Source organism: Moschus berezovskii, chromosome 6 (genome assembly GCF_049115385.1).
Source record: "Moschus berezovskii isolate FMDL1 chromosome 6, NW_MosBer_1.0, whole genome shotgun sequence".
In the NCBI taxonomy this organism is placed as follows: Eukaryota; Metazoa; Chordata; class Mammalia; order Artiodactyla; family Moschidae; genus Moschus; species Moschus berezovskii.
Window position 1 is genome coordinate 123,371,338 of NC_142465.1, and position 27,713 is coordinate 123,399,050.

At 56.9% G+C, this 27,713-nt stretch overlaps 2 protein-coding genes across 3 annotated transcripts in view; one reads left to right on the plus strand and one right to left on the minus strand.

Moving 5' to 3' along the window:
• SELENOO (selenoprotein O) lies at window positions 1-20,322 on the plus strand. The gene is made up of 9 exons (XM_055396377.2): window positions 1-614; window positions 11,352-11,555; window positions 12,381-12,561; window positions 13,796-13,926; window positions 14,253-14,533; window positions 18,580-18,730; window positions 19,360-19,545; window positions 19,618-19,774; window positions 19,861-20,322. The coding sequence occupies exons 1-9, from the start codon at window positions 46-48 to the stop codon at window positions 20,044-20,046; spliced, it is 2,046 nt and encodes a 681-aa protein (XP_055252352.1). The 5' UTR covers window positions 1-45; the 3' UTR covers window positions 20,047-20,322.
• Window positions 20,075-27,713, minus strand: part of TUBGCP6 (tubulin gamma complex component 6) — a 20,374-nt gene continuing 12,735 nt past the window's right edge. The window contains exons 9-25 of one of the 2 annotated variants that reach the window (XM_055396376.2): window positions 27,522-27,661; window positions 26,453-26,602; window positions 25,835-25,916; window positions 25,663-25,751; window positions 25,465-25,580; window positions 24,213-24,351; window positions 23,810-23,911; window positions 22,544-23,651; window positions 22,376-22,422; window positions 22,094-22,229; window positions 21,841-22,009; window positions 21,607-21,748; window positions 21,334-21,528; window positions 21,126-21,258; window positions 20,843-21,056; window positions 20,574-20,773; window positions 20,075-20,500 (exon numbers count right to left, since the gene is read on the minus strand). In XM_055396376.2, the coding sequence (XP_055252351.2) occupies window positions 20,409-20,500; window positions 20,574-20,773; window positions 20,843-21,056; window positions 21,126-21,258; window positions 21,334-21,528; window positions 21,607-21,748; window positions 21,841-22,009; window positions 22,094-22,229; window positions 22,376-22,422; window positions 22,544-23,651; window positions 23,810-23,911; window positions 24,213-24,351; window positions 25,465-25,580; window positions 25,663-25,751; window positions 25,835-25,916; window positions 26,453-26,602; window positions 27,522-27,661 (3,254 nt within the window). In that variant the 3' untranslated portion in view covers window positions 20,075-20,408. Of the gene's footprint in view, window positions 20,501-20,573; window positions 20,774-20,842; window positions 21,057-21,125; window positions 21,259-21,333; window positions 21,529-21,606; window positions 21,749-21,840; window positions 22,010-22,093; window positions 22,230-22,375; window positions 22,423-22,543; window positions 23,652-23,809; window positions 23,912-24,212; window positions 24,352-25,464; window positions 25,581-25,662; window positions 25,752-25,834; window positions 25,917-26,452; window positions 26,603-27,521; window positions 27,662-27,713 lie in introns of those variants that run through there. The other variant, XR_008681918.2, reaches the window with a different exon arrangement.

Sequence of the window (27,713 nt, forward strand, 5' to 3'; positions counted from 1 at the left end):
ACTTCCTGTCGGGGCGGTGGGGCTTCCGCCGCCGCGGCACCGCAGATGGCCGCGCTCCGCGCAGCGCTAGCGGCCTCGCTCGCGGTCGCCCGTGTCCGACCGCCGCCCCTTGGCCGCCGCCCGCCGTCCGCCCGCTGCTCCTCGTTGGCCGGCGCCATGGAGCCCGCGCCCCACTGGCTGGCCGGGCTGCGCTTCGACAACCGCGCCCTGCGCGCGCTGCCGGTGGAGACGCCGCCGCCCGGCCCCGAGGGCGCCCCGTCCGCGCCGCGGCCAGTGCCCGGCGCCTGCTTCAGCCGCGCGCGGCCCGAGCCCCTGCGGCGGCCGCGCGTCGTGGCGCTGTCGGAGCCCGCGCTGGCGCTGCTGGGCCTGGGCGCGCCGCCCGCCGCCGCCGCCGCCCGCGAGGCGCGCGAGGCCGAGGCCGCGCTCTTCTTCAGCGGCAACGCGCTGCTGCCGGGCGCCGAGCCCGCCGCGCACTGCTACTGCGGCCACCAGTTCGGCCAGTTCGCCGGCCAGCTGGGCGACGGCGCTGCCATGTACCTGGGCGAGGTGTGCACCGAGGCCGGCGAGCGCTGGGAGCTGCAGCTCAAGGGCGCGGGGCCCACGCCCTTCTCCAGGTGTGTTTGGGGGTGCCCCCGCGCACTCGCCGGGCGGTCGGGGGTGAGGCGTGTGGCCCGGGACCGTAGAGCGAGCTGGGCAGCCGCGCCCGGTCCGAGGCCGGAGGCCCAAGGCCCGGGGCCCGGACGAGAGGCTGGGAGCTGTGCCGCGGCACCTGGCCGCCCCCGAGCGCCCCCTCGCCCCCGCCTGGCACGGTGCGGCCCTGCGGCCTCTCGGGTCGGGCTGAGCGTCTGATCCCGCCGCGCTGGCCTCTGCCCGTGCTGTTCTGATAAACGACCCACGGACTTCGGAGCCAGTTCTGCGCGTGACACGCTCGTGTTTACCGCGCGCCCCGCGGGGCTGCCGGCGCTCAAGGCGGCGTCGGAATGCTGACCGGTCCGTCGGCTTGCCTCCCACACACACAGCACCGCGGATGCCTGCTTACTCCGAGCACTTGGGGTCAGCCCTGCTCTGAGGGCGCAGTGAGGTGGGCACTGTCCGTGCTCTTCCAGGGGCTCGTGCTGCCGGCCTGGGTCCGGATCCTGACAGCCCTACCCGGCAGGGTGCCCAGCTGCCTCGCCTCTGCTGTGTGCCCGCGGCAGACAGGCTGTTCTGCTCTTTAACACAAAAAAGTTCATATCCGTCGCCCATACTGTTAAATGCCTGTTGAATGGCCAGAAGAATTACACCTAACTTGGAGTTTTATGCTCAAAGACATTCTGAAGGTGTGGCTGTTGTCTGGCCCCTCCCGCGAGCTATCGCTGCGCCTCTGTCCAGGGACTGAAGTCCCTCCTGCTTCTGTAGCAGCTCCACCTCAGGTCCTCAGGTTCTTCCTCACAGCCCAGTCTTCAAACCTTTCTGTGTCTGAGACGTCCTGAGTTCAGCCTGGCACCCCCACCATGGTCCTGGAACAACCTGCTCAGAGTTGTCTGCACCTTCAGTCGTGTAAATGTCTTACACTGGGGCTTGCACATTGAGCATCTTTCAACTTCCTGTGTTCATTTTGACCATTCGTTTTTGTTAGTTATAAAATTTTTTTTGAGAGTAACATGCTGCTGGAAGTTGCTTTTAATATTTGAAGACTTGAGTTGTAAGTCAGTGTTTCCAGACCTGAAGTCCTTTAAAAGAAAGGGACTGTCTGACTGTTAGCAGACTTGTGCCCACCTACCAACCCCAACGTTTCCTGGGGTCCCCAGCCTCAGCAACACTTGAGGCTAACATCTGAAGTGGGTGAGGCCAGCAGCTGCTGGAGTCCCCAGGTGTGAGTTGGGGGTGGAGGGATAGGTGGCTTCTTGCCTTTGCCTCCATGGGGGTCAGGGTTTCAGGACAGCAGGTGGAGGAGAGCTTGTCATATGTCCTTGGGGCTCTGTGAGGGGAGGGTTAGGGAAGGCCCTGTACCCTTGCTTTGTGATCATTATATGGTCTGGTTTCTGCTTTGGGCGCCTCGCCCTGGGCAAGGAGGTAGCCTGCCTGTTTTCCGGATCATTTTTTACCAGATCCACGATTAGCTTGAGCAGTGCTGGCTTCCTGCTGAACAGACCAGGGCGGGGGTGGAGTGACATTTGAGGACAGATTATAGACCACAAGGGGATGAGTGGAATGCAGCTGTGTATTGAGTCTCACCAGCCAGAGGCAGGTACAGTCAGCCTGCAGACAGCCTTGGGGTGCCCGTCAGGCCTGGTTTCTAGAGGTGTCAGTCACACCTGGAATAAGCCCCTCCCAGGTGAGGGTGAGGCGGGAGGCCGAGGTGGTCCCTACACCGTGTGGAGGCCCGCGGAGGTCTCTGCTGATCCCTGGTCCCACTCTCGGCGTATGCCCCAGCACCTCAAACTCATACTAGCCTCTTCCCTGCTGAGGATGAGGGTAGAGGTGCATCCCAGGCACCTTCATGCAGCGTCTTCATCCTTTGGCAGGTGAGACAGAAGTGAGCCCAGAAGTTTTTTTTCCTAGAGAATTTTCTAAGTTGTCTCAAGTGCCTTCCTGCTGGGGGAGTGCTTGGACGCTTCGGTGCCCTGGGCCAGGCCAGGGCACCAGGCCTGACTCTGAAGGGCAGAGATCCAAACTCACTTTGTTGTGGCCGCTTGCTGGGTGGGGGCTCTTGGAGATCGAGGTGTCCAGCCCCCTCACCTTACAAGGAGGGGCTGAGGACATGGCTCATGCAGGCCAGCTGTTTTCATGCACTGCTGTGACTTTCCTTTAATTTAAACAAACATAAAGTAAGAAACTTTGGGTATCGTCACTCCATTCTAATGGGTGAAAAGCTGAACAAACTGAAAAATCAACAAGTCTTCTTAGATCTGCAAGAAAAGTGAGGTCAGAGGGCAAATCGCTGCCCACCCCCCAACCCCACCCCAACTGGAGAGGCTGACAGGCAAAGACAGAGAACTGCGCATCACCAGAGCAGGAGTCTCCAGGAACACTTTCCCTGCAAGTGATGATTTGCTGGAGGCTCAGTGCGGACAGATGAGCCAGTTAAAACCCCAAGGGCCCCAGTCACAAGGGGCCCCGTACTTGGCTGAGTTTTACCTCCTGGAGCTCTACTAGTTCTTACAGTGGATGCTGGTGGAAAATCCCTTTGTGCTTCTGGCAGGAGTGGGGAAATGGAGCCGTTTGAAGTTCGCAGGAGCACTGTGTTCTTAGCACGCCTGCCCTCAGGGGGAGCTAATTAACCCGAGGTTGACCTGCTGGGGTCTTCTCAGAGCCTAACTGACCTGGGGAAGGGGAAGTACCCAGCTCCAGCCTCTGGCGGAGAGGAGACTGAAAAGCACGTGTGCATGTTCTCAGTCCAGAGGCCCGGTTCACTGACAGTCTGAGCCTCCACCCAGTACCTGTAGCCCACCCCACATCATGGAGGCCTGCCTACAGCTGTTCTGTTTACCTCGAACATCATACCCGACTATCAAGAAAAAATTACAAAACACACTGAAAGGCAGAAAACACAGCTCGAAGCGACACGGCCGACATCAGAATCAGCCTCAGACACGGCAGAGATGTTGGAACTATCAGGCAAAGAGGCGACACAGCTGTGATTGATGCGTCAGAGGCTTAATGGACAAAGCAGGCAGCGTGCGAGAACAGATGGGCAACGTGAGCAGCTGTGATTGATGCGTCAGAGGCGCTAATGGATAGAGTAGGCAGCGTGTGAGAACAGATGGGCAACATGAGCAGAGAGATGGCAGTTCTGAGAAAGACCAGAAGGAAGCGCTGCAGATTTCTAGTAAAAACACTAACAGAAATGAATGCCTCTGATGGACATATTATTACACTGGACACAGATGAGGAAAAACCTCTGAGCTTGAGGATATTAGGAGAAACCTACAAAGATGCAAAGAAAATTACCGAAAAGCCCGAACGCTGTCCCAAGAACTCAGGACAGCTGCAAAAGAGGGTGCCAGGAGAGAAAGAGAAGGGACGAAAGAAATGTTCGTGCGGCGACTGAGTGTCCCCAGAGTGATTCCAGGTGCCAGACAGACACAAGAGGCTCAGAGCACGCCAAGCAAGACAAGTGTCTACTGCGCCCCCCACACACAAAACTATGCCAGACAGACACAAGAGGCTCAGAGCACGCCAAGCAAGACAAGTGTCTACTGCGCCCCCCACACACAAAACTATGCCAGACAGACACAAGAGGCTCAGAGCACGCCAAGCAAGACAAGCGTCTACTGCGCCCCCCACACACAAAACTATGCCAGACAGACACAAGAGGCTCAGAGCACGCCAAGCAAGACAAGCGTCTACTGCGCCCCCCACACACAAAACTATGCCAGACAGACACAAGAGGCTCAGAGCACGCCAAGCAAGACAAGCGTCTACTGCGCCCCCCACACACAAAACTATGCCAGACAGACACAAGAGGCTCAGAGCACGCCAAGCAAGACAAATGTCTACCGCGCCCCCCCCCACACAAAACTATGCCAGACAGACACAAGAGGCTCAGAGCACGCCAAGCAAGACAAATGTCTACCTGCCCCTCCCACACACACACACAAAACTACACCTAGGCTTATAATTTTCAAACTACAGAACAGCAACGTTAAGGAAAAAAGTGAAAAAAGCTAGAGGAAGGAACCACTTCACCTACAGAGGAGCAGAGATTAGAATGACAGCTGACTTCTCAAAAGCCAGGCAAGCAGAGGAAAGTGGAGTAAGGGGGGAAATTCACCCACCTAGAAGTCTGTGCCCTATGAAATTATCCTTCAGCAGTGAAGGAGGCAGACTACCTCAAACAAAAGGAGGGAAACTGTTACCGTGAGATCTGTTCTGCAAAAAATGTTGAAAGATGTTTTTTTGTAGAGAATGAAGATGATACAGGTCAGAAACTTGAATCAACACAATCAAAGGAAAAGCACAGGAGAAGGAAGTGAACGTAGAATAAAACCTTTACTTTTCGTCTTAACTGATATAACAGATAATAGTTTAAAATAGTAGAAACGTGCATTTGATTACGTGTGAGTGAAATTAGTGATACCAAGTGGAGTAACGTATGGGAGGGAGAGGCGGGGATTACTGTGCTATCACAGAGCACTCATACCGCCTATGGAGTGGTGTAGTGGCACTTGAAAGCAGAGCTGGATTAGTTGTGAATGTGTATTCCAAACTCCAGGGCAACCATTTTTCAGAGAGTAAAAAAACAGAACACAAAAGAGCATTTCTGATATGCCAGCAAGAACTAGTGAAAAAGGAGAAAACAGAATCACAAAATGCTCCATTAAAACCACCGAACATGGCGGGTTGGGGGAAGAAGGGAGGAAAAGGAAGAAACAGAGGAGGACGCTTTGGTCTGAATCACTGACACGCCAGGTGCTGTCAGGAGAGCGCTTAAACGGCCCTATATGTCATCCGCAACAGACCCACTCTAAATGTGAAGACGCAGGTGAAAAGTAAGTGGGCACTAGTGCGCCATGCTAGCACTAATCCAGGAGCGGGAGCAGCCACGTTAGTTCCAGAGAGTGGACTTTGGAGTAAGGAGAGTTATTAGGGATACAGAGGGGCAGGACAAAATGAAGGGGCCAGCACGGCAGAACAGTCCTTAAGGTGAGTGAGTAAAAGTCACTTAGTCATGTCTGACTCTTCGTGAGCCCATGGACAATACAGTCCATGGAATTCTCCAGGCCAGAATACCCGGACTGGGTAGCCTTCCCCTTCTCCAGGGGATCTTCCCAACCCAGGGATCGAACCCAGGTCTCCCGCATTGCAGGCAGATTCTTTACCAGCTGAGCCATCAGGGAAGCCCAAGAATACTGGAGTGGGTAGCTTATCCCTTCTCCAGGGGATCGTCCTGACCCAGGGATCAAACCAGGGTCTCTTGCATTGCAGGTGGATTCTTTATCAACTGAGCTATCAGGGAAGTCCATCCTTGAGGTATATGTGTCAGACAGCAGCATCAGAGTGCCATTTGGCAGAAACTGACGCCTTCAGAGAGGCATAGAGGAACCCACTATCATAGTTGAGACTTCAACACCCCTCTGCCAGAAATGGACAGAGCCAACAGGCAGAAAATTGATAAGGACACTTTTGAGCTCAATTAACACCATTGATCAACTGGATATAATGAACATCTAGGCCTACTTCATCTAACAACAGAATACATATTCTTCTCAGGCCCACATGGAACATTTATTCAGATAAACCACATTCTAGGCCATAAAACACACCTTAACAAATTTTTAGAAATTATACAGTGTCTGTTCTCAGGCCACAATGGAATCAAACAAGAAATCAATAACAGATCCCTAGAAACCCCCACATTCTTGGAGATTATGCAACGTACTTCTAAATAATGCATGTTAGTTGCTTCAGTCATGTCTGACTCCTTCCAACTCCATGGTCTGTAACCCACCAGGCTCCTCTGTCTGTGGACTTCTCCAGTCAAGAATACTGGAGTGGGTAGCCATTCCCTTCTCTAGAGGATCTTCCCAACCCAGGGATCGAACCTGAGTCTCCAGCATTGCAGGCAAATTCTTTACCATCTGAGCCACCATCCCAAGAGAAATTTTTTAATGTTTTGAACTAAATGAAAGTGAACATATCAAGTGTGTGGGGTACAGTGAAAGCAGTGCTTTGAAGGGAATTTATAGCAGTGAGTGAGTGCATATGTTAGTAAAGAAATGAGATCTAAAGCCAGTATGTAAGCGTCCAACTAGGAAACTATAAAGAAGAGCAAATCCAATCCAAAGGGAGCAAAAAAACATTGTGTGTTAGTGGCACAGTGGTGAACATACCTGCTGTCCAAAGGAAACAAGAAGAAGAATTAGAGCAGAAATCAATGAAATGGGGAAATATATAGAGAAAGCAGTGAAACCAGAGCTTTTTCTTTGAAAATATCTATAAAATCAGTAAGCCTCTAGCCAGGCTAACTAGGAAAGAACAATAGGACGCAATGTGGTGCTGGAGAAGACTCTTGAGAGTCCCTTGGACTGCAAGGAGATCCAACCAGTCCATTCTAAAGGAGATCAATCCTGGATGTTCGTTGGAAGGACTGATGCTAAAGCTGAAACTGCAATACTTTGGCCACCTCATGCGACGAGTTGACTCACTGGAAAAGACTCTGATGCTGGAAAGGATTGGGGGCGGGAGGAGAAGGGGATGACAGAGAATGAGATGGCTGGATGGCATCACCGACTCTGTGGACATGAATTTGAGTGAACTCCGGGAGTTGGTGATGGACAGGGAGGCCTGGCGTGCTGTGATTCATGGGGTCGTGGAGAGTCGGACACGACTGAGCGACTGAAGTGAACTGAACACTCTTTATGATAAATCAGAAATAGAGAGGAACTTCCTCAACTTAATAGAGTATCTACAGAAAACCTATAGCTAAATCTACTTCATCATGAGAACCTCAGAACTTTCCCACTAAGATCAGAAACAAGGCAAAGATGCTCCATCTCACCATTGCATCTCAGCAACCCTGGAGGTCCTCGTTAATGCAACAAGGTAAGAAAATCAAAGGTATGCACGTTGAGATGTGAGAAATAAAAACCATCTTTGTTTGCAAATGGACATCTATGTAGAAAATCTCAAAGGATGGACCAAAATGAGCTCAGAGCAGTTATAACAATGTTGCAGGATACAGAGTTACTACTGTACTACAGCCAAGCAGTGACAAGTGGAATTTGACATTAAAAACACTGTTTATATTAGCATTGCTAAAAATGAAATACTTAGGTGTGAATCTAAGAAAAGATCTCTATGAGGAAAACTACAAGACTGATTAAAAAAATGAATAAATAACTAAATCAGTGTAAAGATACTCCATGTTCATGGATAGGAAGATTTAATATAGCCAAGATGTCGGTTCTTCCCAACTCAATCTATAGATTCAGTGCAACCCCAATCAAAGTCTCAGCAAGTTATCTTGTACAAATTGACAAAATGATTCTAAAATTTTTATCAAGAGGCAGAAGACCCAGAATAGCTCAATATTGAGGGAGAAGAACAAAGTCAGGACTGGCACCGCCCCCACTTCAAGTCTGACTATAAAGCTGTGGTAATCAGGAGGGTGTGGTTTTTGCCAAAGAATGGATAGGTCAGTGGAACAGAGCAGAGAGCCCAGAAATAGACCTGCATAAACATGGGTCTTTGACAAAGGAGCAAAGGCAATCCGATGGAGCAATGATAGTATTTTCAACAGATTGTACTGGAACAACTTTCTAATCCCAAAGAAAGGCAATGCCAAAGAATGCTCAAACTGCTGCACAATTGCACTCATCTCACACGCTAGTAAAGTAATGCTTAAAATTCTCCAAGCCAGGCTTCATCAGTACGTGAATCATGAACTTCCAAGTGTTCAAGCTAGAAGTTGAACAAGCTGCCTTTAGAAAAGGCAGAGGAACCAGAGATCAAATTGCCAACATCCACTGGTAATCAAAAAAGCAAGAGAGTTTTAGAAAAACATCTATTTCTGCTTTATTGATTATATCAAAGCCTTTGACTATATGGATCACAATAAACTGTGGAAAATTCTTCAAGAGATGGGAATACCAGAACACCTGACCTGCCTCTTGAGAAACCTGTATGCAGGTCAGCAAGCAACAGTTAGAACTGGACATGGAACAACAGACTGGTTCCACATAGGGAAAGGAGTACATCAAGGCTGTATATTGTCACCTTGCTTATTTAACTTATATACAGAGTACATCATGAGGAACACTGGGCTGGAAGAAGCACAAGCTGGAATCAAGATTGCTGGGAGAAATATCAGTAACCTCAGATATGCAGATGACACCACCCTTATGGCAGAAAGTGAAGAAGAACTAAAGCGCCTCTTGATGAAAGTGAAAGAGGAGAGGGAGAAAGTTGGCTTGAAGCTCAACATTCAGAAAACTAAGATCATGGCATCCGGTCCCATCACTTCATGGCAAGTAGATGGGGAAACAGTGGCTGACTTTATTTTTCGGGGCTCCAAAATCACTGCACATGGTGATTGCAACCATGAAATTAAAAGACGCTTACTCCTTGGAAGGAAAGTTATGACCAACCTAGACAGCATATTAAGAAACACACATTACTTTGCCAACAAAGGTCTGTCTAGTGAAGGCTATGGTTTTTCCAGTGGTCATGTATGGATGTGAGAGTTGGACTCTAAAGAAAGCTGATCGCTGAAGAATTGATGCTTTTGAACTGTGGTGTTGGAGAAGACTCTTGAGAGTCCCTTGGACTGCAAGGAGATCCAACCAGTCCATCCTAAGGGAAGTCAGTCCTGGGTGTTCACTGGAAAGACTGATGTTGAAGCTGAAACTCCAATACTTTGGCCACCTGATGTGAAGAGCTGACTCATTTGAAAAGACCCTGATGCTGGGAAAGATTGAAGGCAGGAGGAGAAGGGGACGACAGAGGATGAGATGGTTGGATGGCATCACCAGGTCAATGGACATGAGTTTGGGTGGACTCCGGGAGTTGGTGTTGGAGAGAGAGGCCTGGCGTGCTGCAGTTCATGGGGTCGGAAAGAGCTGGACACGACTGAGCAACTGAACTGGACTGGACTGGAACAACTGGACATCCACATTAAAAAGAAGAAAAGACTCTAGACACAGACCTGACACCCTCTACAAAAATTAACGGAGAATGGATGACAGACCAACACACAAAATGCAAGACTGTAAAATTCCTAGGAGATAAAACAGAAAATCTGAATGACCTCGGGTATGGAAATGACTTTTTAGATACAACACAGGAGACAGGACCCATGAAAGAAATGATAGGCTGGACTTCATTAAAGGGACAGCTTCTGTCGCAGTGTCAGGAGAATGGCGAGCCGCAGACTGGGAGGTCTCTGCTCAAGACGCACCCGATCAATGTCTGTTCTCGGAAACGCACAAAGGACTCTTAAACTCAAAGAAGAAAACAAATGATTTTAAAATGGGGCAAAGGCTTTGTTAGACACCTCCCCAAAGAAGATAGAGATGGCATCTAAGCACATGGAAAGATATTTCACATCATGTGTCATCGGGGAAATTCAAATTAAAAGTGAGAAGCCACTACACCCATGAGAACGGCCAAATTCCAGGACCCTGACAACACAAAATGCTAGCAAGGACGCACAGCAACAGGAAAGCACGTTCCTTGCTGCTGGGAGCGCAGAATGGCCCAGCTGCTTGGGAAGACTGGTGGTTTCTTACCAAGCCAAACATATTGTCACCATACAATCCAGCAATCATACGACTTAGAATTTACCCAAAGGAGTTAAAAACATGTCCACATGCAACTCTGTATACGGATGTTCACAGCAACTGTATTCCTCCTTGCCAAAACTGGGATGCCAGCAAGATGTCCTTCAAGGTGAATAGAGAAAATGTGGCCCATCCAGACAATGGAATATTATTCAGCAAAAGAATAGAAAGAAAAAAAAAAATGAGCCATCAAGCCGTTAAAAAACATGTTGGAAACTTGGACGATATCAGTAAGTGAAGAGTCAATCTGAAAAGGTCCCACAGTATGATTCCAGGTCTGACACTATGACATTCTGGAAAAGGCAAAACTTTGGAGACAGTAGAAGAGCAGGGGTTGGGAAGTGAGAGGTGGCTTGGTGGAACGCGGAGGGCTTTGGGCAGTGACACTTCTCTTTGTGACACTGTAGTCGCGGTGGGTCCCTGTCTGGGCAGGTGTCCAGACCCACAGGATGGGCACCGCCAAGGGTGAACCTTGATGTCGACATGGGCTCTGGGGGTGGTGACATGTCAGTGTGGGTCCCCTGACTGATAGCTGTCCTGTGGGAGGAATGCTGATGCGGGGGGAGGCTGTGTGTGTTGGCGGGGGGATATGTGAGAAATCTCTGCCTTCTGATCGGTTTTGTTGAGAACCTAACGCTGCCTGGGAAAGTGAATTCTATTTAAACTAATAATCACGTCGGTTTGGGATAAGAAGAGAACGTCCGAGTCCTTCGGAGCTGCCTGAGGTGGACTGAAGTCCTCCCCCACCGCAAACAGTGCGGTGTCTGTCTTGTATTTTTTACAAAGTAAATTCTTAGAAACAGAACTGTGGAGTTAGGAGTGTGCATGTGACCCAGGGAAAGGCTCTCCCTGTCTTCAGTGTGGACTTGGCTCCCACGGCAGGCCGGGCACCCATGCTGTGGCTCTAGACCTGCAGGACGTTAGGGGCATAGCATCTGGGGTCATTCAAACAAACCCGTTCTACGATGATGTCAGAGCTGCTCATGGCCTGGTTTTAAGAAGCCGGTAGCAGCTTTTCTCCCATCCCTTCGGCTTGTGGCTGCGCCTGCATTACTGGCACCAGGCAGTGACCTCTGTACTTGACCTCAGACAGGCCGACGGCCGCAAAGTGCTGCGCTCCAGCATCCGCGAGTTCCTGTGCAGTGAGGCCATGTTCCACCTGGGCGTCCCCACCACGCGGGCCGGCGCCTGCATCACATCCCAGTCCACCGTCGTGCGCGACATCTTCTACGACGGGAACCCCCGGCCCGAGCCATGCGCCGTGGTGCTGCGCCTGGCCCCCACGTTCCTCAGGTAAGGTCCACGCACTCACATCCGCAGCCCAGGGGCTGGGCAGCGAGCCCGGAGCCACGACCTGGGGTCTGTGACCAGGGGCTGTGTCAGGCGCGCCGGGAAAATGGCCTCACCCGCATGGCTGGACAAGTGGCCGTGACGCCCAGCACGCCCGCTCCCAGTGCCCCGTCTGCCAAGTGGAGGCCTCCTGCTGCCGGGGGCCTGTGAGTCCTCGTGGTCACCAAGCTGTCTGGAATCGGGCGCTCGGTACCAGCTGCCCAAAGCCAGTCGCCAGGAGGCGGCTGTGGCAGTCTTGGGGATCAGGGGACTAGCCGACCCCATGGCTCAGCTGTCTCTCACTTCGCCTTTGCCTCTGGGGTGGGGGTGCTGGGCCCCCAGGGCCTTGGCCCGGCCACAGTCGTAGAGTCTGGACCAGACGGTCTGCTGAGGGCTGGTCTGGGTCGCCTAAGTGGTTGGGCAGCACCCCTGGCCTCCACCCACGAACTGCTGGTAGTCAGCCCGTGTGACCAGCAAACCTGGCTCTGGACGTTGCCCCGCTGTAGCTGCCCCACTGCTGACCCCAGCTCACCCCAGTACAGGCCAGCTCCCTCTGTGAGACAGCACGGATCCCCTCATCCCTGCAGGGCGGCCATGGCTGTCCCACCCCATGTGCTATGGGAGGCGCCCCGTATCAGCCTGTGTCCCTGAAGATCAGCCGTGTTTCTATGGTTTGTCCCCCACCAACCCCTGCTCTGGCCACAAGCGCTGGCAGCAACCCCCATCCTGCCTCACTCAAGCGGGGAGGCGTCACGTTTAACCTGTGGTCAACGTGGGTCTCCCCTCCAGGTTTGGATCCTTCGAGATCTTCAAGTCCAGGGATGAGCACACAGGCCGGGCAGGCCCCAGCGTGGGGAGGGATGACATCCGCCTGCAGATGCTTGACTACATCATCAGCACCTTCTACCCCGAGATCCAGGCCTCTCACCCCAGGGATCACGTTCAGAGACACGCCGCCTTCTTCCGGGAGGTCAGTGGGGGCCACCCCCCAAGGGTGGGCGCTGGGTATCCTGCCCTCTCAGTCCCCTCCTGTCCCAAACCCTCATCACCTCCCACTGCCTTGGCCCAGGGCTAGCTTCTCAGATGCTGAGGGTCAGGGTCCTGGGACGGACCCCCATTTGAGTGGCCTCAAGGAGTCGTGCAGAGATCTGGGTGGAGGGGAGTCAGGGCTGGTGGGTGCCAGGTCTCCCATGTGGGACCTGTGCACACAGTGGACCCCACCACACACCCCTAAGCCTCTTGATTTGGGAGACACGCTGACTTCCATGGCTCAGGGCTGAATGCACCCCAGAACTCTCAGGCATGGTCCCGGGGCCGTGCAGGCATCCTCCTCTGTGGGAGGGGTGCAGCCTCCCCCCCTGGAGTGGCAGCAGCAGGGCCGGGGGGTCTTGCTGAGGGCTGACGGCCCACAGCTGGTGCTGAGCCCCGCAAGCAGGCACAGAGCAGCGCTTGTCAGGCTCCTCCTGCGCCCCTGGGGTTGTGTGCAGAGACACGCTGGGGAGGTCCAGTCCCTCCCCAGACCCTTCAGTGTCTTCCCGTCTGTTGCGTGGGCAGTGCTGGGGAGACTTGAGGCTCAGCTCACACCCAAGTGGCGGCCTGGGTCCCCCTCTGAGCCTGGTCTCTCGGTCAGTAAAGCTGAGCGTGCTGCCGTCCAACATAGACAGCGCCCGTGGCCTCAGAAGGCGCGCTGCTAGTGGGCTGCTCAGCGGGCCACAGGGCCGTCCGGCGCACCTGCGGCTTGCAGGGCTCCCCCTGGCTGGGTGCGCGGTCTGCAGGGCTGATGCTCCCCGCCTGGCTGGGTGCAGGGCAGCAGGGCCAGTGCTGGGCCCTGGCTCCCCAGGTGGGCTGGTGGAGCCTCGTCGCCTGCAGCCCCGGGTGAGGCTGGACCTGGGGCAGGTTTGCCTAATAATGCGATGACTTGCCTCCTTCTTCCAACATGGTCATCCCACGTGGGGACCTGTATCGTGAGAATGTCAGGGCTCCCTGATTTCTCTGGTTTGGGTAAAAGCCAGAATAGTGTGTATATGAGAGACGGTGGTGTTGGGGGGGATCCTTCTCACCTGTCCTCGGGCATTCTTCCCAAGTCAGGACAGGACACTGGGCAGGCCACCGGGAGTCGCGCAGTGCAGGACCGGCCCAGCGGGCACAGGTGGTTCGGGGAGGGGCCAGGTCCAGAGGGAGTAGCGGTGGCTGTCCTGTTGCAGGTGACCCGGCGCACGGCCCGGCTGGTGGCTGAGTGGCAGTGCGTGGGCTTCTGCCACGGCGTACTCAACACAGACAACATGAGCATCGTGGGGCTCACCATCGACTACGGGCCCTTCGGGTTCCTGGACAGGTGGGCATCCCGCTGCCCGCCAGCGGCCCCCGGGGAAGGCACACATAAGCACAGGCATCACAGGCCCGTGTGGCTGCTTTCGTGAAGATTTTGTTCAGTGTTTGATTCTCAGCAAGGCCTGGTCAGCTTGCCATTCCCAGAGCAGGAATCCCCCAGAGGGCTTTAGCACAGAAGCGTTCAACCAGCACCCTCCACTCTTGGTTGGAAAGTAGGCTGAAGGGGCAGGTGAGGCTGCAGGGCCCCGTGGGACAGGGCAGGACAGCGGTGTCCACCTGGGTCCCTCGGTGGGTCCCTTTAGGCACCACCCACTCTTGCCCGTGCGGCAGGTACGATCCTGATCACGTGTGCAACGCCTCCGACACTGCCGGGCGCTACTCGTACAGCAAGCAGCCCGAGGTGTGCAAGTGGAACCTGCAGAAGCTGGCTGAGGCCCTGGACCCCGCGCTGCCCCTCGAGCTGGCTGAGGCTATCCTGGCAGAGGAGTTCGATACCGAGTTCGGCCGGCACTTCCTGCAGAAGATGCGCTGGAAGCTGGGCCTCGTGCAGACCGAGCAGGAGGGGGATGGCGCCCTGGTGGCCCAGCTCCTGGAGACCATGCACCTGACCGGTGAGTGGGGGCAGGTTGCTCACGGGCCATGGCTGTCTGGGTCCCCGTCTCCCGTCCTCTGGGACTGCCTTTGCAGGGCGTGTGTGACTTCCTGGCAGATCCGGCTCAGAGGCCCAGTGCTGCCCAACAGAAGTGGCCAGCCGGGTGCCATTTGCTGTTCCTGCCCTTGGGGAAAGCATCTTTCTCGTGAGTGTGCCATGGACCTCGGGCCAGTTCATACGTGACTCCTCTCGATAGGGCACACTCCCTTCTGTCCACTGCTGTGTGCTCCTACACTGTGCGTCCATCAAGGTGGCCACACAGTTTCACTGCTTGGTCTGCACCCTGCCTTTGTTTAAACTGCTTCTCACAGCCTCGTGGCTGGACATTCAGCCTCGGGGTGCCATTTGCTGGTTGCATCCTCACAGGACAAAGTGGGGAGCAGGAGCATAGAGCCGCTGGAAGGGTTGTGCCCTCGTATGTACCTCCCAAAGGCCCCGTCTCCAAACTCCGTCCCCCTGAGGTTTGGGTCTCCGGCTGTGAATCTGGGAGGGGACACACAGATGTCCTTGGACGCTGGGGTAAACCCTACATGGGCCTTCTGGTATTTTGCTGAGCTTTCTTACGTCTGTACTTACAAGGGATACTGGTCTGTGAGTTTCTTTCCTCATGGTACCTTTGTTTGGTTTTGGTATCAAGACAGTGCTGGTTTCATGAAGCGAGTTAGAAAATGTTTCCTCCTATTTTTAGAAGAGTCTAAAGGCTGGTGTTAGTTCTTTAAACGTTTGGTGAACTCACCATGAAGCCCTCTGGTCCTGACATTTCCTATGCCAAGACGTTTACAACCTCTTTACTTGCTATGGGACTATTGAGATTTTCTTTTTCTTCCTGAGTCCATTTTGGTAATTTATGTTTTTAGGAATCTGTCATCTAAGTTATCTGAATTATTCATAGTGTCCTGTTAGTCTTTTCTGTCTAATCAGTAATGATACCTCACTGTTCCTTAATTTTTTTTTCTTTATTGTTTTCATTTAGTCAGTTCAGTTCAGTTGCTCAGTCGTGTCCGACTGTTTGCAACTCCATGGACTGCAGCACACCAGGCCTCCCTGTCCATCACCAACTCTTGAAACTTGCTCAAATTCATGTCCATTGAGTCGGTGATGCCATCCAACCATCTCATCCTCTGTCATCCCCTTCTCCTGCCTTCAGTCTTTCCCAGCATCAAGGTCTTTTCAAATGAGTCAGTTCTTCACATCAGGTGGCCAAAGTACTGGAGCTTCAGCCTCAGCATCAGTCCTTCCAATGAATATTCAGGATTGATTTCCTTTAGGATTGATTGGTTTGATCTCCTCGCAGTCAAGGGACTCTCAAGAGTCTTCTCCAACACCACAGTTCAAAAGCATCAATTCTTCAGTAGTCAGCCTTCTTTATGGTCCAACTCTCACATCCATACATGACTACTGGAAAAACCATAGCCTTGACTAGACGGACCTTTGTTGGCAAAGTAATATCTCTGCTTTTTAATATGCTGTCTAGGTTGGTCATAGCTTTTCTTCCCTGGAGCAAGCGTTTTAATTTCATGGCTGCAGTCACCATCTGCAGTGATTTCGGAGCCCGAAAAAATAAAGTCTCTCACTGTTTCCACTGTTTCCCCATCTAGTTGCCATGAAGTGATGGGACCAGATGCCATGATCTTTGTTTTCTGAATGTTGAGCTTCAAGCCAACTTTTTCACTCTCCTCTTTCACTTTCATCAAGAGGCTCTTTAGTTCTTCTTCACTTTCTGCCATAAGGGTGGTGTCATCTGCATATCTGAGGTTATTGATATTTCTCCCAGCAATCTTGATTCCAGCTTGTGCTTCCTCCAACCCAGCATTCCTCATGACGTACTCTGCATATAAGTTGAATAAGCAGGGTGACAAGATACAGCCTTGACGCACTCCTTTCCCGATTTGGAACCAGCCTGTTGTTCCATGTCCGGTTCTAACTGCTGCTTCCTGACCTGCATCCAGGTTTCTCAGGTATGCCCATCTCTTTCAGAATTCTGCAGTTTACTGTGATCCACACAGAGGTTCTGGCGTAGTCGGTGGTCGGTTTTCTCTCTGTTGGCTCCGCTGAAGTCTGCCGTTGTACTGGGCTCGTCGAAGAGCCCGTTTCGGTCCCGTTCTCTCCTGTTTGTTCTGTCTCTTCTCGCCCCTTCCTTTCTGCTGTTGGGTCTCTCTCTTTTTCTAGCTCCTCAGGTATACGATTAGGTTACTGATTGGAAGTGTTCTTACTGAGAAGTGACTGATGTGGAGCATCTTACAAGTCTCAGGTGTGCAACATGAAATGACACCACATAGTTACATTTATTTTCTGGTGATGAGAGCGCGGTTTAGTTCAGACATATGTAACTATAAACTTCCCTCTAAGCACTGCTGCTTTTGGTTCATACCTCCAAGTGTTTTCTCCTTTCCCTTGTGATTTCTTTTTAGACCCAGTAGTTGATTAATTTTAACATTGTTATTCAGTCGCTAAATCGTCTGGCTCTTTGCAACCCCATGGACTGCAGCAAGCCAGGCTTCCCTGTCCCAGTTTGCTCAAACTCAGGTCCATTGAGTTGATGGTGCCATCCAACCATCTCAGCCTCTAATTTTCCTCCCATTTGTGACTTCTAGCTTCTTTCCACTGTGTTTGCAGAGTGCACCAGTGTTCTCAGGGTACTCAGACTAATTTTATGGCCTGACACATAGTCTGTCCTGGAGAACATGCAGCTGAGAGCTTGGGTGGAGGGCTGTGTCTGGTGCTCATCGTTTCCTTGTTGACCTTCTGTCCAGGGCTCACGTACTGATATCCCGGCACCTACGAAACTGCTAGACTCTGCCCTTCAGCTGTTTTTTGTTGTTGCTGTTCATTGGATTAGTTTCTTTAACATGTACTCAGGGGCTTCCCTGGTGGTCCAGTGGTTAAGAATCTGCCTTCCAATGCAGGGGTCATGGGTTTGATCCTTTGTTGGGAAACTAAGATCTCACATGCCACAGGACAACTAAGCCCTTGCGCAACTAGAGAAACCCCACAAACCACAGGGGTGACCCAGCACAGCCAAAAAACTGTTTGCTCTTCAGTTTTATGAGTTTTTGCTTTGTATGTTGGGGGCTCTTGTTTGATTGATATATCTTCTTGCTGAACTGACTCACCCATATCTAATGCTCCTCTTTGTCAAGTACTTACATAAAATCTACTTTTCTGATGTCAGCATAGCCACCCAACTCTTTAGGTTACTATTTGTGTGGTATGTTTTTTCCATCTTTTCACTTTCAACTTAAGTGTCTTCAGTATCTTACTGTCATTGGATAGTGTTTTTTATCCGTTCTGCTGGTCTTTGCTCTTTGAATAGTGACATTAATCCATTTACTTTGGCAGGGGGGAGGGGTCCTCTCAAGATCTTAGCTCCCAAGCCAGGGGTTGATCCCATGCCCTTGACAGTAAAAGCACAGTGCTAATAACTAACCATTGGACCAGGGAGCTCCCTAGCCCATTTACTTAAAAAGTAACTGCAGAGAAGGAAGAATTTATGCTGCTTTGTTTTCTGTCTTACACCATTTTTGTCCCTTATTCTCTGTCACCACGCTCGTGTTTAGGTGGTTTTTGTGTACACCACTCTGGTTCCCCACTCCTCTTCTGTCTGGTTTGTGGCTGTTTCCTTAGGGGTTATGGTGACACTGATGTAGCCAGCCAGGCCAAGGACGCCACACGACATGCCTGTTACCTCAGGTCCTCTGCTGTCTCAGCCTTGCAGCTCCCAGAGCGTGCGGTGCTGAAGGCGCTGACGGCAACGGGCCAGGGCCAGCCTCAGTGCCTGCACTGTTTATCCAGGTCACCGATGAAGAAACTGGGCTTGGAGGCCTTGGGAGACTGAGTGACTTGTCAGGTTCGAGTGGGGACCAAGTTGGGGGCCCTGAGAACAGGCTGGGGGTGAGGGGGTCAGGAACCCCTGGCCTCACGCCCAGCAGGGCTCCACAATGTGCTGGATGAACACGTGTGATCGTCTGGTGACAGGGCGGTGCCCTGAGCAGCTTTGTGTTCCAGGGGCTGACTTCACAAACTCCTTTTACCTGCTGAGCTCCTTCCCAGTTGCGCCAGAGTCCCCAGAGCTGGATGAGTTCCTGGCCGCGCTGACTGCACAGTGTGCCTCCCTGGAGGAGCTGAGGCTCGCCTTCAGACCCCAGATGGATCCCCGGTGGGTGCTTCAGTCTTGCTTTCTAGGAATTTGTTTCCGGAAAGGGAGGAATATTTAGAACGAAGCCATGGGTGGTCAGATCCTGGATTTGTAACCCTGAGGCCCTGTAGAGGAAAGGATGTGATGCTGATACTGGAATGGGGGTCCAGGAGGCACAGGGTGGGGCATGGTGGTCTCTGCTCCAGGGAGGCACCCCAGGAACATCCTGGGTGTGGCCCGCAGTCTCCAGCCACCCAGGCTTTCTGCACCATTGTGTCCTAGGGCCACACTCAACCTATCAACAAGTTTGGTGCCCAGCAGGAATCTAGCGTTGCTGTGTGCGGGGGAGGCTAAAGCTGACCTGCTGAGCACAGAGCCAGGGTGACTGAGAAGGGGGTGTCAAGGGCTGCCCTGCCCCCCTCCCCAGGTGGGGGATCCAGCTCTGTGGTCTTCATGGGCAGAGTCAACAGCAGGAAACAGGCCTGTCACATGCAGCGGGGGCTGCCACAGAACGAGGGCCGGCGGCTTGCCGTGATCCCTCGTCTTCCCCAACCCCTGAACCGGGCTCCACCCTGGTGGGGCGGAGCACAAGGATGATGTGGCAGGCCGGGACGGCTGGCCTGGGGCCCTCACATGCCCACTCCACGCAGGCAGCTGTCCATGATGCTCATGCTGGCACAGTCAAACCCGCAGCTCCTGGCGCTCATCGGCACGCGGGCGAGCCTGGCTCGGGAGCTGGAGCGCGTGGAGCAGCAGTCGCGGCTGGAGCAGCTGAGCGAGGCCGAGCTGCACAGCAAGAACAGGAGCCGCTGGACCGCGTGGCTCCAAAACTACAGGTGCCCCCTGCCCTTCCCTACCCCACCCCCAGCGTGGGCCGGCCTGCACGGCTGACACCCAATGGGTTGCAGGGCCAGGCTAGAGAAGGACCAGGAGGCCAGCAGTGACGCGGCCGCCTGGCAGGCCGAGCGCACGCGTGTCATGCGCGCCAACAACCCCAAGTACGTGCTGAGGAACTACATTGCACAGGGTGCCATTGAAGCTGCAGAGAGCGGCGATTTCTCAGAGGCAAGCACCGCCTGCCCGTCACCCACCCCCCAGGCCGCGGAGGAGGCCGACCCCCAACAGCCCCCTCGCTCTCCGCCCCGCTGCAGGTGCGGCGGGTGCTGAAGCTGCTGGAGACCCCTTATGGCGGGGAGGCGGAGGCCGCCGAGCCCGAGCCGGTCGCGAGGGCCAGCGAGGCAGCCGAGGAGATCGGCGGGGCGGCCGGCAGGCGGCGCTCCTACAGCAGCAAGCCCCCGCTCTGGGCAGCGGAGCTGTGCGTGACGTGATCCTCGTAACCGCCCTGGGGGGTCCGCGCAGGACACCCCGGGGCCGAGCCCCCGAGTCCACGAGGCGGCTCCCCTCCCGTCTCTCCGTGACGGCGGAGACGTCCAGTCAGGACCTGACCCGTCTCCGCCCGACGCCGACTCCCCACCCCTGCCCCAGGCTGTGCTCCGCACAACAGATGCACCGCACAGCCCGAGGAGGACCGGCCGCGCGGCCCCCACCCACCTGGCCATCTGGCGGGGGTGGGGTGGGGGGACGCGCCCCCCAATAAACCGGCAGCCTCCTCAGTGGCCCGCGTGGTGCTTCCGCCCCCACCCGCCCCAGAGACAGAGGCTGGAGGGCGGGCACACGTTTATTGCGGCCGAGCCGCGGCTCAGGCGTCCTGGTAGTAGTTGTTGAAGTTGATGCGCAGCAGGAAGTCCTCCAGGTGGGGCTGGTAGCCGCGGTTCACCAGCTTGCTCACCACTGCGGGGCGGGGCATAGGTTCAGCGCGCGGCTCAGGCCCGCCCCAGCCCGCCCCCGCCTGGGGGTGCGTCACCTTTGAAGAGGAAGTGGGAGTAGTACTTGAAGGCGCTGTAGGACTGCTGCATGAGGGCAAAGTTGGGGTGCTCGGGGCCGCGCGGGCCGCCGGCCGGGCCCCAGGGCTGGGAGATGAGCTGGCTGCGGAACTTGAGAACCAGGCTGAACACGCTGTGGATGACGTTCATGACCGGCGCCGCCTTCTCCGTCAGCAGGCCCCTGGGGGGAGGCGGGGGCTGCGATGAGCGCGCCTGAGCCAGGGGCGCGCGGGTGCGGGCCGCAGCTCACCTGAACACCGCCTTGTGCAGGTACTCGGCGTGGGCGCGCTGTATCTCCTCCAGGTCGCCCACCGAGGCCAGCCTGGCCTGGAACTCGCACCAGCTGACGTGCAGGATCTGGTTGGCGATGTAGCCCTGGGTGACTTTGACGAAGTGCTGCATCTCGTGCTTGAACAGCTGCAGCTGGCGGAACTGCACCGAGCTGGCCGCCTGGCTCACCCGCGCTGGGGGGGGGAGGGCAAGGGTGAGTGCGGCTGCGGGCGGGGTGGGCGCCTGGGGCCCACCAGGCTCACCTGTGCGCTTGAGGTGGAAGCAGATGTCCTTGAGCGTCCACATCATGAGCTTCAGCTGCAGCAGGAAGGAGAAAATGCCGCCGTATCTGCTCAGGCAGCCTTCGGTGACCACGATGTTGAGGGGCCAGTCGACCTGCCAGGGAGGCTGCCTCAGCACAGCTGCGTCCGGGGATCACCCGCACCGCCCACGCCAGGCGGCGCTGCTGACCTTGTACCTGAGCTCCAGGCAGCTCAGCACGTCCGGGGCGTTGGGGGCAAACGTCTCAGGCAGGAACTTGAGGGCGAAGGAGAGGTTGGCGGCGTGCGGGCTGTCGCCGTGCAGGCTGTACTGCAGGGCCTTGCTCAGCACCGAGTTGAGCACCAGGGGGCTGAGAAGCTCCCCGGGCGTCTGCCCCGCCCCGAGCTGCAGGGACACGACAGAGTCCCAAAGTGTCCAGAGCCTGCCCGCTGCCCCTCTGGCGCCTGGCCCGCCCGAGCTCACCTTCTCGAACAGCAGGTCGCTGAGGGACTGGGCGAACTCCCCGTCCTCCATCAGCAGGAAGTGCCGCAGCGCCTCGAAGTGCGCCCCGAGGTTCAGCTCCACGAAGAAGTAGTCGACCACGGCCTTGTTCACCAGGGAGACGCTGGCGGGAGGAGCCTGCTGTTACTGACCGTCGCGGGGCGGGGTCGGTCCCGGCGGGGCGGGGCGGGGCGGGGAGGGTCAAGCGGCGCTCACTGGGCAGCCAGCGGGGCGGTGATGGAGTGTTTCATGAGTACGGGCAGCGGCAGCAGCTCGCTCAGCTGCACGGCGCTCTCGTCTGCGTCTGACGGGACCCTGGCGTCCTCGGGGAGGGCGAAGGCTCGGGGAAGTCCGTGGTGCAGGAGGCGGGCCACGGGAGGCTCTGCTGCAGGGTGACAGACTGCAATCACGCACCAGGGACAGAGGGCCAGGCTGCCTCCTGCTCGCCCGCCGTGGCCGGCCCACTCACACATGGCCTCGTAGCTGTCCGGGTACTGCTCCAGGCGGTACTGCCCTGCCAGGCCCGCCAAGTAGGCCTGCTCCCGCTCCCAGCGCTGGGCCGCCGCCTTGCCAGGGTCTCGGCTGCTCTGGACGTCTGCATCCTCCTAAGATGACCCAGGCTGGAAGAACCCGCCTCCTTCCGGCGTGTGAGAGGAAGGACCGGCAGGCAGATGCCTCCCCCGCCCTGCGCAGTCCCAGGACAGAGCCCTGCCTGCCCACAAAAGGCCCAACGCACCCTCCAACCCCTGACCTGCGAGCCGCGAGCGAGGTCCCCGGAGTCCTCACTCGTCCTCAGGCCTGAGCAGCAGAAATGGGGCAGGAGACGGGGTCAGGGCCAAGCACCTGCTGCCCCATCGACCCTCCCCATCCTGGGCTCACAGGCGTCCCCAGGGTCAGGACAGCTCTGGGTCCCGCTAACCTGGCTCCTCCGAGGTGCCGTCTCCCAGAGCAGCAGGTACAGCCTCAGTGGACAGCAAGGCCTGGGGGCCTCCCTCCTCCCCGTGACCAGGGCCTGGTCCGGCCACCTGTGCGCTGGAGCTGCCTGAGGTTGTCTCCGCAGGCAGCTGCGGCGAGTATTCCTGGGCAGGTCCCTGGGCTCCTGAGCTGAGGCCCAACTGGGGCACAGGATTGGGGGGGCCCAATGGGGACCTGGGCAAATGGGGCTCGGCTTCCCCTGAGAGCACCCCCAGCATCACACTGGACTGAGACACATGTCCGTGGACGTTCCACCGTGGCCGGGAGGGGGCCACATCCCACACATTTTCCCCCACCCTGATGCTGGCGTTAGACACATGTCCGTGGACGTTCCACCGTGGCCGGGAGGGGGCCACGTCCCACACATTCTCCCCTACCCTGATGCTGGCATCCGACACGTGTCTGTCGACATTCCACCGTGGCCGGGAGGGGGTCATTCCAGAAGCACAGCCCCCTCTGGGTACACCAGGCTCTGCCCCGAGGACCTGCACGGTGGCTGGGCAGTGCTCCTCCTCTGGGGAGGAGTGCTGCGGGAGGTCTGAGCCACGTTTGTCCAGCAGCGCCTGAGTGTCCTCCCGCAGCTGCTGCTCCCTGCTGCACAGGCTGCCTCCTGCAGTCTGCAGTGCCCCTGCGGAACCTGGGGCAGCCACAGCAGGCCTCAGGACGGTTCTGAAGTCGTACTCCTGTAGCCCAAGAGGTGCCAAGTCCTCTGCTGTGGATGGAGCCACGGGAGGCAGGTCGGAGCCAATGGTTTGCAGCGCCTCCTCCAGGACGGGGGCCATGCCATTGAGTCCAGGCTCAGCCCCCGGGGCCGCGGGCAGGAAGTCTCCCAGGCTGAGGTCTTCAGAGAACGGCCCCGGCTCCTCTGCCTGCCCCCGCAGCAGGCCTGCCCCTGGCCCCATGCGGTAGGCCGCAGCTCCTGGGGGCTCGAGGGGCTGCGGCATGAGCGCACTCCGCCCATGAGCACTGGCCGGGGCTGCCTCCCACGGCTCCTCACGCCCGGGGTGACAGCTGCCGCCGCTGCCGGAGGTCACAGGGCCCAGAGAGGAGGCCTGAAACACAAGCACGTGTGGGTCCCCCTGGCGTCTGGTTCTGTCCCCCAGGTTCGGTTCTGCACCCAACACTCCAGCCCATGAAAGGGGACAGTGGGGACACATGCCAGACCTGGGGCAGCCAACTCAGAGCCCACCCTCCGTGGCCTAGGTCCTACCTGGTCCCCTGCCCATGAGTGGGCACCTGTCTGGGAGCAGGCACCAGGGAGGACAACCGGCTGCTCTAGGGGCCTCCCCTCGGCCATGGCCTCTAGCATCCCCTGAAATGGAACCAGCATGATGTAAGGCGGCAGCTGTGAGGGGTGAGAGCCCCAGCCCCAGCACCACACCTGCGGGCACACCGACAGGCAGGGCTCCGCAGCAGCTGCCGAACCTGGCCGGCATCCAGCACCGCCCGTGTCACCTGAAGCAGCCCAGCCTCCCCCATCACGCCCCTCTGAGCACCTGGTGAGAGCGTTACCCAAACCCCGCAGTGGGCACACAGTCAGTCTGTGTGTGACTTCAGGGCTCCTGAGTCCCCGAGAGCCCAGGGAAGAGCTCCTGAGTGACGAGTGGCAACACCTGAATACGCTTCCCATCTTCCAGGAGAAAACGAAGCCGCGCGCTGGCCAGCCGGTGCCTCCGGACCTTCCACAGTGCCTTCTGCTCCCGACGAGCCGCCTCTGCAGACAACTTGCTGTAATGATCCACCAGCGCCTGCCTGCAGCCACCCAGACAGGATGGGTCACCAGTCACCCCACTGTCCAGTCAGTGCCCTGTGTGGGGGCCCCCAATGGGAAGCCTATCCCTGAGCACCTTCCCCAGGTGGGCAGCTGGCCCCTTGGAGCCCCCACAACACCTGCAGGGCCTCACTGAGCAGGTCTTTCTGCTTCTCCCCCTAAATGGGAGCCCCTGGCGGGCAGGCGCAGTGAAGTCACACAGAGCGAACCCCGGAACGAGCTCCTCCACTGCCTGAAGCACAGGGAGGAGTGCGGGCCGGGGGCTCAAACCCTCTTGGAGGTGAGACCTCGCTCCTCACTGAAGGTGGTTCTTGCGCTGCCGAGCCAGCTCCAGAGCATCGAGAGGTGACGCGAACGGCACGGGGCAGTGAGAACATCTCAATTCGAAGCTGGCCACGTTACGACCAATGGTACTGACCCTCTCACCAACATGAAGCTGGTTTCAAACTCAGACTGGCCATTTCTAATTCAGCTGCCACAGGCCACGGACACACCCTCCATACCTAGTTTCCTCCACACGTAAACAAGAGAATAACGGCTACCCACACACGCGTGTGTGCACACCCAAGTCAGAATGGAAGCACACAGACACATGTGCACTCAGCATTGACTGGCTCTGTCGCAGCTCCAAGAACAGTCCCCAGGGCCAGGACCACTGACCAGGGAATGAGGAAAGGGAGGGGCTCCTTCTAAGGTGCCAGCTGTGCTGCCAGCTCGCAGGAAGTGCAGGAACTGCAGGGAGGGAGGGATGCCAGAGCACAAGAGACTCCCGGACACCGTGCTGGGTAAACCCCTGTCTCTCAGCCAAGCTACTAACAGGTTTAAAGACAAGTTTAAGAAACAGGGGCAGTTTAACTTACAGGAAACAGAAAGAGGGGCAGGCTACGAGCACAGCGTGTGGACCGAGCCTGGATCCCAGTCCACACAAGGCAACTGCAAGAAAACAGTTCAGGCCGCTGCTGCTCCTGCCTAAACAGACTCCTGAAAGGTGCCAAAATACTGACAAAAGGTAACCGACCGTCACAAAAGCCAAACCAGCCATGACGTCCAGGAAGGTTGACCCGGCGTGGCCACGGTGCCCCCCAGCTGCCCACCTGGCCTTCCTCTCCAGCTGCTCCTCCAGGGCCCTCAGCCTCCTCTCCCGGTCCCGGAGCTCACGGGCATAGCTGAAGTCCTCGTCCAGCTCCTCCTGCCTGGCCGCCCGGCGTCGCTGCAGAACACCCCACAGGCGCCCTGCTAGTGAAGCCGACCCCTCGAGCCCGCTCCCCCCACCCCTCAGCCAGCCCTCCCACCTCCTGGTCCTTCACAAACTGTTCCTTCAGCCTCTGGAACTGCTCTCGCTTCCGGGCGTCCGAGGCCATCCGCTCTGACATCTGCCGATCTGCAACAAGACAACCAGGGGCTGTAGTGAGGAACCCCAGCAGGCAGCCCCCGACATGGGAGGGGCAGGCGAGCCACACGCACCACTGAGCGCCCGCAGGACCCTGGACGCCGCCTCCCGGGCCTGGACCATTAATTCTTGCTTTGCAATTTCCATCCGTAATTCCTGAAAAAGACCACCAGCAACTGATGTGTCTGACCTTTCACCCCCCATCCCTGGGACAGCCAGGGAAGAGGGGTCTACTCAGACCGGGTCTGGGGGTGCAGCGCCCATCCTGCAGGGCGGTGATGCTGGTCCCCAGGCAGGTGACACCCTCTCTCAGATTGATCTGGGGCCAAGACCCCAGCCCTCATGCCCACCCTGGCCCTCCCACAGAGGCCAGCCCCCTGCACCCCCAGGGCTCGCCCCTCCACCCAACTGGTTCTCAGGGGTCTGCCCCACCCACAGCTTCCTGCTGCCCACAGGAGCCAAGACTTTGCATCAACCCCTCCCCAGGACACAGGACACTCAAAGCTCGGCGGGCCTCAGTGCACCTGACCCTTCTGAGCAGGACGGGGGCTCAAGGCAGCCACTGAGGCCAGGAGCCTCAGGCCCTGCTGCCCTGGAACCATGGCCCGGCCAGGATGGGGCTGCCTGGCGCCCACCCCGCCCCGGGAGGAGGGGTGGGGGGGCCAGGGAAGGCCGGGCTGTGGTGCCCTCACCTTTTCCTCCTTGCTGACCGAGCTGTGGCGCGCCACCCTCTCCATGCGGCCCACGTAGATGGCGCAGTCCTTCTCGATGTCCTTCAGCTCCTCGAGGGAGAAGATCACGGAGATGCGCGGGACCGGGACATCGGAGCAGCAGAGGTAGTGCTGCGGGGGGCGGGGCGCGTTAACCCAGGGACTCACCGACATAGCCCATCTTTGCCTCCCACGTGCGACCCACATGGACAGCCCAATCGCGAGTACTGTACGCCTCGCCGACGCGCTCCGGCCCCAGAACGGCAGGTGTGGGTCTCCGCCCAGGGCCACGCCGCCCTGCAGCAGAGGCCAGGCCTCGCTCCCACAAGTAAGGCTCCAGGAAAAGGCAGAAAGACCCAGACACACCCACACGGCCTCCCTGAGGTCAGCCCCGCCCACATGTAGCCCCGCCCTCCACGGGAGCCCCGCCCCCCCACAGCCAACACCTGGGCAGCTCCTGGGGGGGTGGCTCACGGATACTGGAGCACCCCCAGCAGCCCTGAGCCCATCCTGGCCGCTCCAGCCTGCTCCTCTCAGCCCTGCACTCTGCCGGCCACTGCCCCCGACTGTGGCCTGCACCTGGCTGTTGAACTGCCAGGAGCCCCGAGTCCACGCCCGCCAACCTGTCCAGACACCAGACAGCACCTCCTGCAGGGGCCTCCCATCCCACCCACTGCCACTGGGCATCTTCCAGGGCCCTTGGCTGCATGGTCACCAGCTCAGGCCTCTGCTCCAGGGCAGAGTCGAGCCCTGGGACTCCTAAAACGACCCCTGGGTCCATCCTCCTGCCGACACAGCCCTTCCCATCCCTCTGGGGCGGTTTCCAAGGTGGGGGAGGGGGAGGAGCCCACTGCCCCTTTGGCCTCTGAAAGGCCTTCAGCTTTCCTCCCATCTTTGAAGGAGCACAGAAACTCAACAGAGCCACTCATGAAACTCTCAAGGGGACTGAGGTTGAGGGAACCCCACCTGGGCTGGAACATTATGGACCCAGGCTGAGGGCAGATGGGCAGGCAGGGCGGGGCTGGCGGAGGCCGGCCGCTCCGCCCCTCACCCGGGGGCAGCAGAGCTTCAGCAGGTTGATGGTCTTCCCGCAGACGTACACATCGTGGGCGATGTGGCTCAGGAACACAGGGACGCAGTCCTCCGCCTCTTTGGAAATGAGCACGTAGCCATGGGTCCAGTAAAACCTGTCTGCACGTGGGACAGCTCGCTCAGGCCTGTGACCAGCGCAGCCCTGACCCGG